This window comes from Gorilla gorilla, chromosome 20 (assembly GCF_029281585.2).
Source record: "Gorilla gorilla gorilla isolate KB3781 chromosome 20, NHGRI_mGorGor1-v2.1_pri, whole genome shotgun sequence".
Taxonomy (NCBI): Eukaryota; Metazoa; Chordata; class Mammalia; order Primates; family Hominidae; genus Gorilla; species Gorilla gorilla.
Window position 1 is genome coordinate 62,934,565 of NC_073244.2, and position 14,914 is coordinate 62,949,478.

Consider the following 14,914-nt stretch of genomic DNA (forward strand, 5'->3'; position numbering starts at 1 on the left):
AGAGATTCTGCTTCAAAAAAATAAAATTCATAAGAAGGGTTGGATGTCTAAACATTTTAATGCTCAGTTCCAAAACATCTCAGAATTACAAGAAGACTTCAGTACAGAGGAGTGGTTAGGAGCCCAAACTGTGGCACCAGCCCCTAGCATTTAAATTCTGGTGCAGCCATCTACTAGCTGTGAGGCTTTGATCACACCATGGACCCCCTCTGTGCCTTGGTTTCCCTGTCTGTAAAATGGGAACAATAATGGTATCCACCTCACAGGCTTGTGATGAGGATCAAATGAGTTAATATATGTAAGGCACTTAGAATAGTACCTGGTAAGTGCTAATCAGTATATTTTAAATTATTATTATTACTGTTGTCATGACTATCATTATTCTTATTATCCATTCAGAAAGTCAATTTCTTTCTGAGTGGCTCACGCCTGCTATCCCAACATTTTGGGATTCTGAGATTCATGGATCACTTGAGGTCGGGAGTTTGAGACCAGCCTGGTCAACATGGTGAAACCCTGTCTCTACTAAAAAAAAAAAAAAAAAAATTAACTGGGTGTGCTGGCACACAGCTGTAATCCCAGCTACTCGGGAGGCTGAGGCAGGAGAATTGCTTGAGCCCAGGAGGCAGAGGTTGCAGTGAGCCGAGATGGTGCCATTGCACTCCACCCAGGGCGACAGAGTGAGACTCTGAGACTCTGTCTCAAAAAGAAAAAAAGAAAGTCAATTTTCTCTCAATTAACTGCAGCTGATTTTGGTCTGGACCGTCATTGGCTGGGTTCCTCTTGGTGACCCTGGTGAATTTCACGGCTTTTCCGGAGAAGGTTGCTCAAGGGGGGCCCAGGTCATTCACATGACTTCATAATTCCATCAAGTCACAAAGTCAGCCACTTCCTTCCATCACGTCCCCATGATAGAATGTTGCATTTCTTTGATTCTTAAGGCAAAGATCATAGGGTCTTTCTAAAGCCCAGATCTGACCACGTCCTGCCTTTTCTCCAGGCCCTTGGGATCAGGTCCAAGTTCTTCTGCCTGGCGCTCAGTGGCATCATCTTCCGCTGACCTACATTTCCAGCCACATCGTTCATTTCTCCCACCTCAAACGCCAGCCTCCACCATCCAGGACGATTCACAGGTGTCCTCACACCCCCAGGATTGTCTACATGTTGTTCCTTCTGTGAGAATGCCACCCACCCAAACTTCTCCAAAGGGTGACCTCATATCCAGCCTTCCTTTCCAGCCCTCCCAGGCCCAGCCCCACCTCAACCCTCAACTTCTCTCCCTGCATCATCACCTCAACCTCCTCCCCAGCCCCAGCCTCCAGGGTCTCCCCTCTGGTTCATCCTGCACATGGCCCTAGGGCTGCCCCAGCTCACAGACTTTCCATGGCCCCCCAGTGCCCTCAGGAGAAGGTTTCAGCCTCTCATGCTGGCATCTGAGATGCTTGGGGATCTGATCCCTGCCCTCCTCTCCCATCACCGTTACCCATGCATGGTGGTCTTCCTACCCTCCCACCTTCCTGGTTTGGCTGTGACAAAAGTTTAGGCTGGGCACAGTGGCTCACACCTGTAATCCCAGCACTTTGGGAGGCCGAGGTGGGCGGATCATGAGGTCAGGAGTTCGAGACCAGCCTGGCCAACATGGTGACACCCCGTCTCTACTAAAAATACAAAAACTAGCCGGGCATGGTGGCACGTACCTGTAATCCCAGCTACTCAGGAGGCTGAGGGAGGAGAATTGCTTGAACCCGGGAGGCGAAGGTTGCAGTGAGCCGAGATGGCGCCACTGCACTCCAGCTTGGGTGACAGAGCAAGACTCCATCTTGGGGAGGGAAAAAAAATTTAGGGGCAAAAGCCATCTTTGAGGTGTAGCACAAGGTGGAGGCATCAAGAGTGCCTTCCTGGAGGGGAGGAAAAATCAAATTGGGCTGTAAAGGAGAACTGAGAATATCTAGATTTCAGAAAGTTGGAAGTCAAATCAAAGCAAAAAGCCCCACTCATAATAAAATTCATTCTTTATTGAGTGCATGGTGGCCCAGGTGCTATTCCATGTATGTCATAGGTGTGAAACCTTGAATCTTTTCAACAGCCACTGCCTTATGGAGACTGTATCATCCTTATCTTCATCTTACAGGTGAGAAATCTGCAGTGAAGAAAGGTACATCCCAAGGGGACACCGACAGTAAGCAGCGGAGCTGGGATTCCAGACACGCGGCTGGGCCTCTGCAGGAAGAAATCAAACGTGTGGAAGGGTCGGGGAGAGGAGATGCCTAGAAGGGATTTTCATGTATTCTCTTAGTGGTGGGGGTAAGACCAAGGACCCAAGTCCTCACTCATCACGTCCTCCCCAGTGATGCAAGGATGGAGCTGGGGTAAAACCAGGGAGAATCAGGGCCCTCATGTCGCTGCGTTTATTAAGCATCAGGGTCAGAGCTGGGCAGGAGAGTAGGGGAGGCAAGGTCTAGGTGAGAGACATTCTGGAACCAGCCAGTGGGGTGGTAGGTCGGGAGGTGGATGTCACATGTCAGGGTCACTTGGCCTGAATGGTTTTTTGGATCCAGTTCGTGTATCTGCAGACGTTGGTGTAGACTCCTGGCTTCTCCTTTGATCCACAGGGGATGTTACCCCATGACACAAGGCCTCGGAGGTGGTCTCCACATACCAGCGGACCCCCAGAATCACCCTGCAGGAAAGAGGGAGAAAGTCAGATACAGATAGAGACCCAGAGACTGTGTGTGTGTGTGTGTGTGTGTGTGTGTGTGAGAGAGAGAGAGAGAGGTGGAAAGGGACAGAGGTACTTACTGAAAGATGGAGAGAAAGACTCAGGGACAGAGAGACAGAGAGAGAGACAGTAAGACACACAAAGGCACAGAGAGAGAATGGTAGAGAGAGAATAAAGGAGACTCAAAGACACAGAGACAGGAATGCCAAGATGCAGAGGAACATAGAGAGCAAGAAAGAGAAACAATTTAAGAATGGAGACTGAGAGGTGTGGAGAGAGGCAGAGGTGTAGAGACCGATGGACAGAGAGAGAAAAGAAGAAGATGAAGACGAAGGAGGAGAAGGAGGAAGGGGAGGAGAGGGAGGAGGGGAGGGGGAGGGAGGAGGGGAGGGGGAGGGGGTCAGGGAGATGGAGGGGGAGGAAGAGGAGGAGGAAAAGAGGGAGTGGAAGAGGAAGAGGAAGAAGGAGGGGGGAGGAGGGGAAGGAGAGGGAGGAGGGGAGGGGGAGGGGGTCAGGGAGATGGAGGAGGAGGAAGAGGAGGAGGAAAAGAGGGAGTGGAAGAGGAAGAGGAAGAAGGAGGGGGAGGAGGGGAAGGAGAGGGAGGAGGAGGAGGGGGAGAGGGAGAGGGAGGAGGAGGAAGAGGAGAAGAGGCAGTGGAAGATGAAGAGGAAGAGGAAGAAGGAGGAGGAGGAAAAGAAGATGAATAAGAGGAGGAGGAGAAGATGAGGAAGAGGAGGAGGAGGGGGAGGAGGGGGAAGAGGGGGAGGAGGGGGAGGAGGAGGCAGAGGAGAAGGAGGAAGAGGAGGAGGAGGAAGAGGAGAAGGAGGAGGAGGAAGAGGAGAAGGAGGAGAAGGAGAGGGAGGAGGAGAAGAGGAGGAAAAGGAGGAGGAGGAAAAGGGGGAGGAGGAGGAGGAGGAAGAGGAGGAGGAGGAAGAGGAGGAGGAGGAGAAGGAGAGGGAGGAGGAGAAGAGGAGGAAAAGGAGGAGGAGGAAAAGGGGGAGGAGGAGGAGGAGGAAGAGGAGAAGGAGGAAGAGGAGGAGGAGGAGGAAGAGGAGGAGGAGGAGGAAGAGGAGGAGGAGGAGGAAGAGGAGAAGGAGGAGGAGGAAGAGGAGAAGGAGGAGGAGGAAGAGGAGAAGGAAGAGGAGAAGGAGGAGGAGGAAGAGGAGGAGGAGGGTGAAGACGAGGAGGAGGAGGAGGGAGAGGAGGAGGAGGGAGAGGAGGGGGGAGGAGGAGGGGGAGGAGGATGGGGAGGGGGAGGAGGGGGAGGAGGAGACGATAAGACCCAGGTGGGAGAGGTAGGGAGGGCCCAGGGAGAGATATGCCTGGCACTATTCTGTCCAGGGACACCTCTCCACCTCGTGTCTTGAGGACAGTCTCGCCCGCCTGCCCTTTCTTTGCGTCCGACTTGCTATGTATCGCTTTCCCTGTCTCTGTCTCTGTTTCTGCCTCTGTCTCCCTCTTGGTTGGTCTCTGCACATCCCTCAATGCATTAGTCATTCCGGCATAAAGAGGAGAGCCTGGATGGATGACAATGGAGGAAACCCAAGTTAAAGTATTCGGGAGGGAGTCCCCTTTCCCCAGCTAGTGTCTCCCTCCTCCAGAGCCTGGTCGTTTCTGAGCAGGACTCGTGGGGGCTCTGTTTGAGGAAGGACAGTCCCCTCACACCATCTGCTTCCTTACTACCTCTCTTTGGTTCTTTTTGTTTTTAGACAGAGTCTGGCTCTGTCCCCAGGCTGGAGTGCAGTGGCGTGATCTCAGCTCACTGCAGCCTCTGCCTCCTGGGTTTAAGCAATTCTCCAGCCTCATCCTCCCGAGTAGCTGGGACTACAGGTGTGTCCCACCATGCTTGCATAATTTTTGTATTTTTTTTTTTTTTGAGACGGAATCTTGCTCTGTTGCCAGGCTGGAGTGCAGTGGCATGATCTCGACTCACTGCAACAACCTCCGCCTCCAGGTTCAAGTGATTCTCCTGCCACAGCCTCCTGAGTAGCTGGGACTACAGGCACCTGACACCACGCCCAACTAATTTTTGTATTTTTAGTAGAGATTAGGTTTCCCCATATCGGCCAGGCTGGTCTCAATCTCTTGACCTGGTTATTCACCCACCTCGGCCTCCCAAGGTGCTGGGATTACAGGCATGAGCCACTGTGCCCATCCTAATTTTTGTATTTTTAGTAGAGATAGGGTTTCACCATGTTGATCAGGCTGGTCTCGAACTCCTGACCCCAGGTGATCCTCCTGCTTCGGCTTCCCAAAGTGCTGGGATTACAGGCATGAGCCGCTGCTCCTGGCCTCTCTGGTTCTTGATCCCGCGGCCTCCATCCTTGTCTCTGCACTTCCTGTCTCTGCTGGCTGTGTCTTTATATCTCTGCATATCCCTGACTGTGTCTCTGTGTGTTGAACTAAGTCTCTTCTTCTTTTCGGGGCTTGGGTTCTCCCTCAGCCTGTCTCTATCTGTCTCTGTAAAGCTCTCTTTTGGCCTGTGTCTCTCTCTTCCTGTGTCTGGCCATGTTTCTGTGCCTTCGTCCTGTCTCTGGCTGTGTAAGTGGCAGATCCGGGTCACCTCACCTGGCAGGAATCCTTCCCGTACTTCTCATCCCCAGCACACAACATGTTCTGGGTGATCTGGCCAGGGTAGGCCCGCTCACACTCCTCACGGGGCACCAGGTGGATGTATGCACACTGGATGGTGTCAGGGAAATCACCTGTTAGGGGAGAGATGGGCCAGACTCAGCCCAGGCCTTGCACTCCCCACATCCTCCCCAGTCACCCCCCAGCCCCTATAAGTCCTCCATCCTCTATTGGTCCCTCTTTTCTATTGGCTCCCCTCTTCCTGTTTGTCTCTCATTCTTACAACTCATTACCGTCGTCCCTGCCTCCTAATTGGTCCCTCTTTCTATCATTCTTCCCTCCCATTGGCTGTCTTCCTCATTAATAGTCTCTTCTCCAGGAGTCCTCATCTCCTATTGGTTTTCCTTTTCTCTTAGGTCCCTCCTCCACTTTTCTCTCTTCCACTGGTCCCACCTTCTTCAGTAGTTTCAGTTGACCTGGAGGACTCTTCCTCTATTAGGCCCTCCTCTACTGTACCCCTCCTGATCAGTAGTCCATTCTTCAATGGACACTTCCTGCCCATTGATTCATCTTGATTGGTCACTCTATGACCATTGGTCTTTTCCTAACTGGCCACGCCCTCTCCCATTGGTTCTTCCTTTCTATTGGTTCTTCATCCAATGGTCCACCTCCATCATTGGTCCTTTTCTAACTGTCCCCACCCTCCCTCATGGATCCTCCCTTTCTATTGGCCCTTCCTCCAATGGTCTACCTTCCTCATTGGTCCTTTCCTAACTGGCCCTGCCCTCCCTCATTGGCTCTCTCTTCCTATTGGTCTGCTTCTCTCCTTGGTCCTTTTCTAACTGGCCTCACCATCCCCCACTGGCTCTCCCTTCCTATTAGCCCTTCATCCAATTGTCCACCTCCCTCATTGGTCCTTTTCCAACTTTCCACATCCTCCCCCATTGGCTCTGCCTTCCCACTGGCCCTTCATCCAATGGTTCACCTTTCTTATTGGCCCTTCACACACAGGCCCACCTTCATGGTTCCTGCTGATCTATTGGACCTGTTTTTTCCTCTAGTGACTCCTCTGGACCATTGATCCTTTCCCCTTAGTCCCTCTTCCATCAGCTGTACCCCCATTCACTGTCTCAATTCACATCCTTCAGTTGGCTTTTGTGCTTTATTGGTTTCTCTTCTTCCATCAGTTCCTTCTCCATTATTCCTTCCTGCTGTTCAATGAATCCTGATCAGTCCCCTTTGACCTTTGACATCCTTCCTGATTAGCATCTCCCCACTGACCTTCCCTCTTTATTGAATCTTCATCTTATGTTCCATCTCTCCCATGCTATTCACCCATTGGTCTACATTTTCCATTGGCTGTTCACTCACTGGCCCAGCTCCCAAATTCACTCTCCCTCCCCCTTGACCTTTCTCCCATTGAAACCCTGTCCCATTGGTCCTCACCATTAGCCCATCTTCCCATGGCCCCTTACCAATTTTCCCACCCCCCATCCTTTGGCCCACTTCCCCCAGTAGCCAGTAGCCTGCTCCCCACCAGCCTCCCACTACCGACCATCTGCTGTCTTGCCCCAGCCCAGGATGTGGCAGCTGGTGGTGTTGGCTGAGCAGTCCCTCTCCAGGGGAAGGGGCTGGATGAGTTCAGAGAGTTTGGCTGGGCGTGCCAGGCGCAACAGCATGATGTCCTGGTCATGGCTGGCGGCATCATAGTCAGGGTGGATCACAGCCCGGACAACAGAACTCTGCTCCTGGGAACTCTCCCTTTGCCGAAGGTTATGCTTCCCCAGGAAGACCTGAAGATTCCTGGGAAGGAAGAGGGCTGGGTCTCACCTGGAGCCCTTGGGCTACAGTTGAGGCTTCAGAGAGGGCTGGGAAGTCATGAATCAGCTGGCCTGCTCCTCCCACAGTCTTCCCCAGCTGGGTAAATGGCAATTCCATCCTTTCAGAATAATCTCGGGGGCTATTCTTCACTCTCTTTATTTCATGCCCTACATCCAAGCTGTCCAGAATTCCTTTTGCCTCTCTGAAGCATATCCAGAATCTGGCCACATCTCACCTTTCCCACGGCTACCATCTTGGTTTGAGCTGCCTTTTCACTTCCTACCTGAACTAGAGCAGTAGCCTCCTCACTGGGCTCCCTGCTCTGTCTCTGGCCCCCCACAGTCCATCCTCCACAAAGCAGCCAGAGATATTTTAACAATGTAAGTTGGTCCTGTGCCTCCTCTGCTCAGCCCCTCCTATGACTCCCATCTCACTCGGAATCAAAGCCAAAGTTCTCAACGTGGCGCACCAGGCCTTGCAAGCACTGCCCCATCATCTCTCAGACATCTTCTCCTCCCACTCTCCCCTTCTCTCCCTCTGCTCCAGCCAAACGCTGGCTTCCCTGTCTTGCCTTGAACACAATAGTGGTCTTCCCACCTCAGGGCCTTTGCACTGCTGTTCCCTCTGCCAGCAAGTCTGTCCTCCAATTATCTGCATAGCTCACTCCCTCACTTCCTTTAAATGTCGCCTCTCAGGGAAGCCTTCCTTAGTTGCCCAATTAAAATACAAATACCTGTTAGTAGGCAATTCCTATCTCCCTCCCCTGCTTTCTGTTCCACCAGAGATCTTATCACAATCATCTGACATGCTATATATTTATTGTTAAATATTTACTCATTGTATTATTTCTCCTCCTTGCAGAGCAATGCTGTCCACTAAATGCTACGATGTCATGATCTCGATCTGCACTGTCCAGAGGTGGCTGGGGGAACCACAAGCTACAGGTGGCTGCTGAGTACTTGAAATGCGGCTTGTGGATTTTCCATTTCATTAATTTCAATGTAATTTGCTATATGTGGCTGATGGCTACCATATTAGACAGTGCAGCTCTAGGATGTCAAGATGGGGATTTTTGTTCTATTCAGATATAGTATCTCCAGTGCGTTGATCAGCACCTGGCACATGATAGGTGTTTGATACATATTCCTGAAACAAACAGAGAGTCACTCCCTTGCTCAGACATCACCCATGGCTCCCCATTGTCCTAAGAATAAAGCCTGGGCTCCTCCACTTGGCACTGGAGCCCCTGTGTGATCTGGCTATAGTCACTTTCCAACCTTATCTCCCAGCACCTTCTGCCCCCCAGTGAACGGGAAATTTTCTTTTCTGAGAATACTCAAGACGGTTCTCACCTCAGGGGTGTTATCACAGCCTTTCCTCTGCCCTGAACATTCCTTTTCCCATCTTCATGCCTCCACTTGGATTTTATCTCATTAGAAAGTCCTTCCTGACCCTCCTCCATCTAAAGTAGGTACCCGTATTCTTTTCCTTCATAATTTGTAATTATATGGGGTTTTGAAGGGTTTGCTTCTTTTGTTTGTTTGTTTGTTTTTTTGAGACAGGGTCTCGCTCTGTCACCCAGGCTGGATCTGCAGTGGTGTTCTGTAGATCACAGCTCACCGCAGCTTTGTACTCCTGGGCTCGAGTGATCCACCCGCCTCGGCCTCCCAAAGTGCTGGGATTACAGGCATGAGCCACCACGGCCAGCCCAATTTGCTGCTTCTTTCTTTCCTTTTTTTTTTTAGACAGAGTCTCGCTCTGTGGTTCAGGCTGGAGTGCAGTGGCACGATCTCGGCTCACTGCAACCTCCGCCTCCCAGGTTCAAGCAATTCTCCTGCCTTAGCCTCCCAAGTTGCTGGAATTACAGGAGCCCACCACCACGCCTGGCTAATTTTTTGTATTTTCAGTAGAGACAGGGTTGCACCATGTTGGCCAAGCTGGTCTCGAACTCAGGTAATCCACCCACCTCGGCCTCCCAAAGTGCTGGGATTACAGGCATGAGCCACCGTGCCCAGCCCTCACTTTGCTTCTTAAATAAGTGCTTGTCTGCACCTTTCTGTCCTTGTGCTCCCGAGGGCAGGGATGACGTGTGTGTCTCATCCATTGCTGAATCTCCACTGCCCAACTCGAATGTGGCACTTAGCAGGTGCTCTTAGTCAATGTACATCAAAGGAATGAATGATGGTGGTGAGAGTCATTCCAGGTCTCCTTGGGGTCAGGGGAACCACCCCAGGGATTGTCACTTGCTATTTCGCTGCACCTCAGTTTCCTCATTTGCAAAATGGTGCCAAGAGTCCCTTGTGGTGGGCATTCCAGGAAAGGTGTGTACATGGTTTCACTCAGCACCTGATTGGTAGTTAGCATCAAACAAGTGGCAGCTGTCGTGAATCTGACTAGTGAGGATCAGCGCCCAGGGCTTTCATCCTGGGCCCTCCAGCTCCTCCAACTATGCCAGCTTTTTGGATGATCTCATCTAGTCCCATGGCTTTAAATACACCTGTTTGCTGACGATGCCTTCATTTTAACCTCCAGCCCTGACCTCTCCTCTGAGCTCCAGAGTCCTCCCTGGCCTCCCTGCTGGGACATCTCCCAGGCATCTCAAACTCATTGTGGCTAAAGCAAAATGTCAGATGCTCCCGTGCCTACACCCGGCCTGTTTCTCTTTCCCTCTCCCACAACTCAGAGAAAGACGTGGCAAAACACCCAGTTGTTCAGGACAAATACCCGGAAGCCAGCCCTGCTTCTTCCTCTCCCTCCTGTTCCTCGTTGCCAAATTCTGCTGGCTCAGTCTCAGAATTCCACATCCCAAGATATTCAACATCCCTCCATCCCCACTGCGACCGCCTAGGTTCAAGCCACCCTCCTATGTCGCCGGATGAAAGCAACAGCCCCCACGTGGGCCTCCCTCCCTCTCTCTTGCCCAGACCACGTTCCACGTGGTAGCCAGGGTGCTTGTAAAAATGTAAATTAGGCTGGGTGTGGTGGTGGCTCATGCCTGTAATCCCAGCTCTTTGGGAGGGCAAGGCGAGCGGATCACCTGAGGTCAAGAGTTCGAGACCAGCCTGGCCAACATGGTGAAACCCCGTCTCTACCAAAAATACAAAAATTAGCCAGGCAAGGTGGTGCACACCTGTAATCTCAGCTACTTGGGGTGCTGAGGCAGGAGAATCGCTGGAACCTGGGAGGCAGAGGTTGCAGTGAGCTGAGATCATGCCACTACACTCCAGCCTGGGCGACAGAGTGTGTCTCAAAAAACAAACAAACAACAAAAACAAAACTGCCCAGTGGCTTCCTACTGTGCTCAGAATTAAATCCAAATGCCCATCACGCCCTGCAGGTCCCCAAATGATCCAATTCCCCCATTAGAAAGTAAGTTCAGGAAAACAGCAATTTTGCTTGTTTTTTTTTTGTTTTCTTTTTTTTATTTTCTTTTCCACTGCTATGCCCGCAGGGCCTGGCACACATTAAGTACTCAATTAAGCAACAGCCGAATGCACCTGGCTATCAGATGGCCTCGTGCTGGGATGGGGGGGGATGCCTGTGTCACCTCCCGCCTGACATCTATAAGACACCCTCAGGGTTCAGTCGCATCCGCTGTTCATTTACGGTGTAGACTCACGGTTTTTTGCAGTGGGCAGCTGTGAGGACCCACAGTGGATGGATAAGGACCCCACCACAGAGCAAGTGGCCCGAGGTGTAGAGGGCAGCTTGGTAGGGGTGAGATGTCTTGTCGCAGGGTCCGCCATGCACCAACTTATTCTGCTCCTCTGCCCAGGCTGAGGGAGAGAAGATCTGAGTCAGAGAGGAGTTCTGGAGAAACCAAGCGCATCCCCCTCAACATGAACTCCAGTCAAGATTGGTCAGGTGCAGTGGCTTATGCCTGCAATCCCAGCTGAGGCAGGAGGATCGCTTGAGCCCAGGAGTTTGAGACCAGCCTGGGTAGCACAGACCTCATCTCCACACACACGCACACAAACACACACATGCGCACACACACACACGCGCACACACACACACACAAATTAGCAGGGTATGGTGGCATACGCCAGTAGTCCCAGCTACTTGGAAGGCTGAGGTGGGAGGGTCACTTGAGACCCAAGAGTTCAAGTCTGCAGTGAACTATGGATCATGCCACTACACTCCAGCCTGGGTGACAGAGTGAGACCCTGTCTCAAAAAAAAAAAGCTTCTCTGTATTTCCACTCCCAAACTTACCCCATTCTCATTACAAACCCAACTGTATCCCCTATCCCCGGGCTCTCTCCAACTTTCCAACCTACCTCCTACCTCTTTTCCGTTTAGATCCCCATCCCTAAAGCCAACCCCACCCCAAACCCTCATATCTTCAAACCCACCTCCCACCACCCTCCCCATCTGTATTCCCCACCCTTAGCCTAATCCCCAACGTCTTCCTCATTTCAAAGCTCCCCCACCCCAACCCTGTGCATATCCCCATCCCCAATACCAGCCTCTTCTCCATCAACAAGCCCCACCCTGTCTGCAAGCCTCCCCCATCCAAATGCCCTTTCCCCACCTGCAGCAATCAGACTCAGCACCACCATCAGCTTCTTCATGGCCGCTCCTGAGAGGGGAAGCCACATGGTCCATTAGTCACTGCCTCGAACCTCCCCCCATCCCTCTGTCTGCTCCCTCTGCATCCTCTCCTTCCTTCCTGGCCTGCTATGCTCTCCTGCCTTGACCTCTGTCCTTCCCGTCTAGCCTCCTGATTTATTCTTCCCCAGCCCACGTCTTCCATCAGAGGATCCCACGAAAACAGTGCCAAAGAGAATTCAGAACTACGTCCACTGGTCCAGTAACCCATGGTGAGATTCTGATTAGATCTTTCTACTTTCTTGGGCACCGATTTGCCTTCCTGTCGACAGGAGAGGGTTACCCTAGGGGACCCTAGCGTTCTTCCTCTGTATGGGAGTTTTCCTCGGAGCCTGGCTCTGTGCGAAATGGCCACCCACCCTGCCCACCTGGCAGGTTCTGTGATGTCTGTGATCTCACCTGCTGCAGGCCTCCGGGCCTCCGGGGATTCTTGAGTCGGGGGAAGGAACAGCTTTGAGACGATGAGGCAGAAAGAGTTAGAAATGCGGGGAGCCGTGAGGAGAGAAGACACTCAGATGCAGTGGCAGAGCCAAGCAGAGGACGCAGGGGCCGCAGAGCCCAGGGCTGCAGGGACTGCCAGACACACACCCCCAGCTCCCAGGCCTCCCTGGAAGAGGCTGGTTCTGTCCCCAGATGCTTCTGGAACGTCCTTTTAACCCCTGTCTCTCAGGTCCCTGAGCCAGGAGACTGGCTACACCCTTTTCCTCCTTACCCAGGCCTCCCACACACATTCCTCCCACCCCTACGCTCTGCTCTTGGTGACCCCTGACCAGGCCTCCAGGGAGGGGAGCACTGGTCCCTGAGTGCAGTGAGGGCCTGGACTCCTGGGTCTGAAGGAGGAGGGGCTGGGGGCCTGGACTCCTGAGTCTGAGGGAGGAGGGGCTGGGGGCCTGGACCCTTGCGTCTGAGGGAGGAGGGGCTGGGGGCCTGGACTCCTGGGTCTGAGGGAGGAGGAGCTGGGAGCCTGGACTCCTGGGTCTGAGGGAGGAGGTGGGAACTTGGACTCCTGGGTCTGAGGGAGGAGGGGCTGGGGGCCTGGACTCCTGAGTCTGAGGGAGGAGGTGGGAACTTGGACCCCTGGGTCTGAGGGAGGAGGGGCTAGGACCTAAACTCCTGGGTCTGAGGGAGGAGGGGCTGGGGCCTGAATCTGAGGCAGAGGAAGTTCTAGTCGGCTCAGTCCTTAGACCTCCGGGTTTTGGAGAAAGAAAGTGTCTGAAGACAAATTCCGGCCTCTGGGGCAAGCAGATGGTGCCTCAGGCCTCCCTGCACCCCCAGCACTCTCTGTGCCACCCAGGGACCTGCAGGCCCTCACTCCGGGCTCCAGAGCCCTCCGGCACTGGGAACCAGCCTGCCCAGGTTCAGTGCGGTTGGGGTGACTCACACACCTGCCCGTAGGTCCCTCTGTGTGCTGCCTGCCGACCTCTGTGTCCCCAGGAGAGAGCGAGCCAGCCAGCCGGGGAGACAGCGTGTGTCACCACACTGGCCCCCGCCCCTGCCCCGGGCTGGGGAGCAGGCCCAGGCGCGATGGGGAAAGGGCCCAGGAACAATCGGGCTTTGTCCGCCCCCAGCACCCCAGTGCCATGCTCCCAGCAGCTCCGCGCCTCAACCTCTCTTCCGGTGGGCAGGCGGGAGGGCGGTTACATCAATGGCTTCCTTTTGTCCCTGTCTGACAGTCCTCCTTTGCAGTCTCTGACTGACTGGAGATTTCGGCACTCCACATCCTCCTGGTCCTTCTCCTCCAAGTCTGCCCACCCCTGAGGTCTCTTGCTCCATCTGTCTCCCTGGCCATGGAGGGGAGGGGGCTTCCATCTCTCTCTCTCTCCCATCTCAGTCTCTGTATTTGTGTCTCTCTACCTTTTTCTCCACTTTATTTTGTCCCTCTCTCCCTCTTTTTTTCTCTCTCCCTTTCTCTCTTCCTTCCTTCCTTCCTTCTTTCCTTCCTTCTTTTCTTTCTATCTTTTTTTTTTGACGGAGTCTTGCTCTGTCACCCAGGCTGGAGTGCAGTGGTGTGATCTCAGTTCACTGCAACCTCCGCCTCCTGAGTTCAAGCAGTTCTCCTGCCTCAGCCTCCCAAGTAGCTGGGATTACAGGCACCCACCACCACGCCCGGCTAAATGTTTTTTTGTATTTTTAGTAGGGAAGAGGTTTCACCATGTTGGCCAGGCTGGTCTCAAACTCCTGACCTCAGGTGATCCACCCACCTTGGCCTCCCAAAGTGCTGGATTACAGGTGTGAGCCACTGTGCCCGGCCTCTCTCCCTTTCTTTCCCCTTGATTCTCTGACTCTCCGTGCTTATCTTCTCCTGGGTCTCTTCTTAGATTTCCCCGGGGGTAGCACCGTGTGTGCCCAGAAGGGAGTCAGGTTCCCCAGGAAGCAGCGGGGATGATTCCCGAGCGATGAGGAAGCTAGCAGGATGGAGGAGGACTTGAGGACTTATTGATGAGATGCGGACACACAGCGAGAGGCATGGAGTTAAGCAGAAATCAGAGAGCACTTGGGAATGACGTGGGGCTGTGATAAGATGGTGGTGCTGGGCAGTAGCAGAGGGATCCGGGAAGACTTAGGGAGGTGCCTTTGAACTTGGGCCTAGAAAGCTGAGCCAGGCGTAGGTCAGGAGGAAAGGCCGTGAAAATGCCTGGCCTGGGTGCACATGGGGAACCGCAGGCAGTGGTTGGGGTGGTTGGTATGGGCTGGAGGGTGAGGGTGTGTGCGTGGCAGAGTGGAGAGAAATGAGGAGGGGGAGGTCACTGCGTAATAAGGACAATGATAGAAATGAAGTCTGGCTCAGCACCTGCTTGGGCTGGGCACTACAGGTAACTTAAAAAAAGTTCTTTTTTCTTTTGAGACAAGGTCTTGTTCTGTCGCCTAGGCTGGAGTGCAGTGGCACGATCCTTGCTTGTGGCAGCCTCAACCCTCCTGGGCTCAAGCGACCCTCCCGCCTCAGTCTTCCCAGGAGCTGGGACCACAGGCATGAGCCACTGTTCCCAGCCAACCCTTTTCTTTCTCTTGCATTGAATCTAACTGTCATCTTGCATTGCCCATCCCCCATCACTCCAGGGATGAAGACTACTTCGGTATTCAGTACACTCTCCGGGTGCTCCCTCTCACATTTGGTCCCCACTGACCCCAGCATCTTCTTCTCAGGATGTGCTATCTTCACAGACAGCAAGTCTGATGTTGCACAACCCAGTGA

General features: G+C 53.1%; 1 protein-coding gene across 2 annotated transcripts; it reads right to left on the reverse strand.

Annotated features, from left to right (window-relative positions):
* Positions 1 to 1,994: 1,994 nt before the first annotated feature.
* Positions 1,995 to 13,240, reverse strand: KLK6 (kallikrein related peptidase 6). 2 transcript variants are annotated; one of them, XM_004061260.4, is made up of 7 exons: positions 13,107 to 13,235; positions 12,121 to 12,172; positions 11,645 to 11,692; positions 10,731 to 10,887; positions 6,846 to 7,093; positions 5,288 to 5,424; positions 1,995 to 2,680 (listed from the first exon to the last, which is right to left on the reverse strand). In XM_004061260.4, exons 3-7 carry the CDS (start codon positions 11,682 to 11,684, stop codon positions 2,528 to 2,530), a joined length of 735 nt encoding a protein of 244 aa, XP_004061308.3. In that variant the 5' UTR covers positions 11,685 to 11,692; positions 12,121 to 12,172; positions 13,107 to 13,235; the 3' UTR covers positions 1,995 to 2,527. The 2 variants fall into 2 exon arrangements, with proteins under 2 accessions (XP_004061308.3, XP_063557639.1); XM_063701569.1 differs by lacking the exon at positions 1,995 to 2,680 and adding an exon at positions 3,968 to 4,236 and having other exon boundaries at positions 13,107 to 13,240.
* Between the last annotated feature and the right edge of the window lie 1,674 nt (positions 13,241 to 14,914).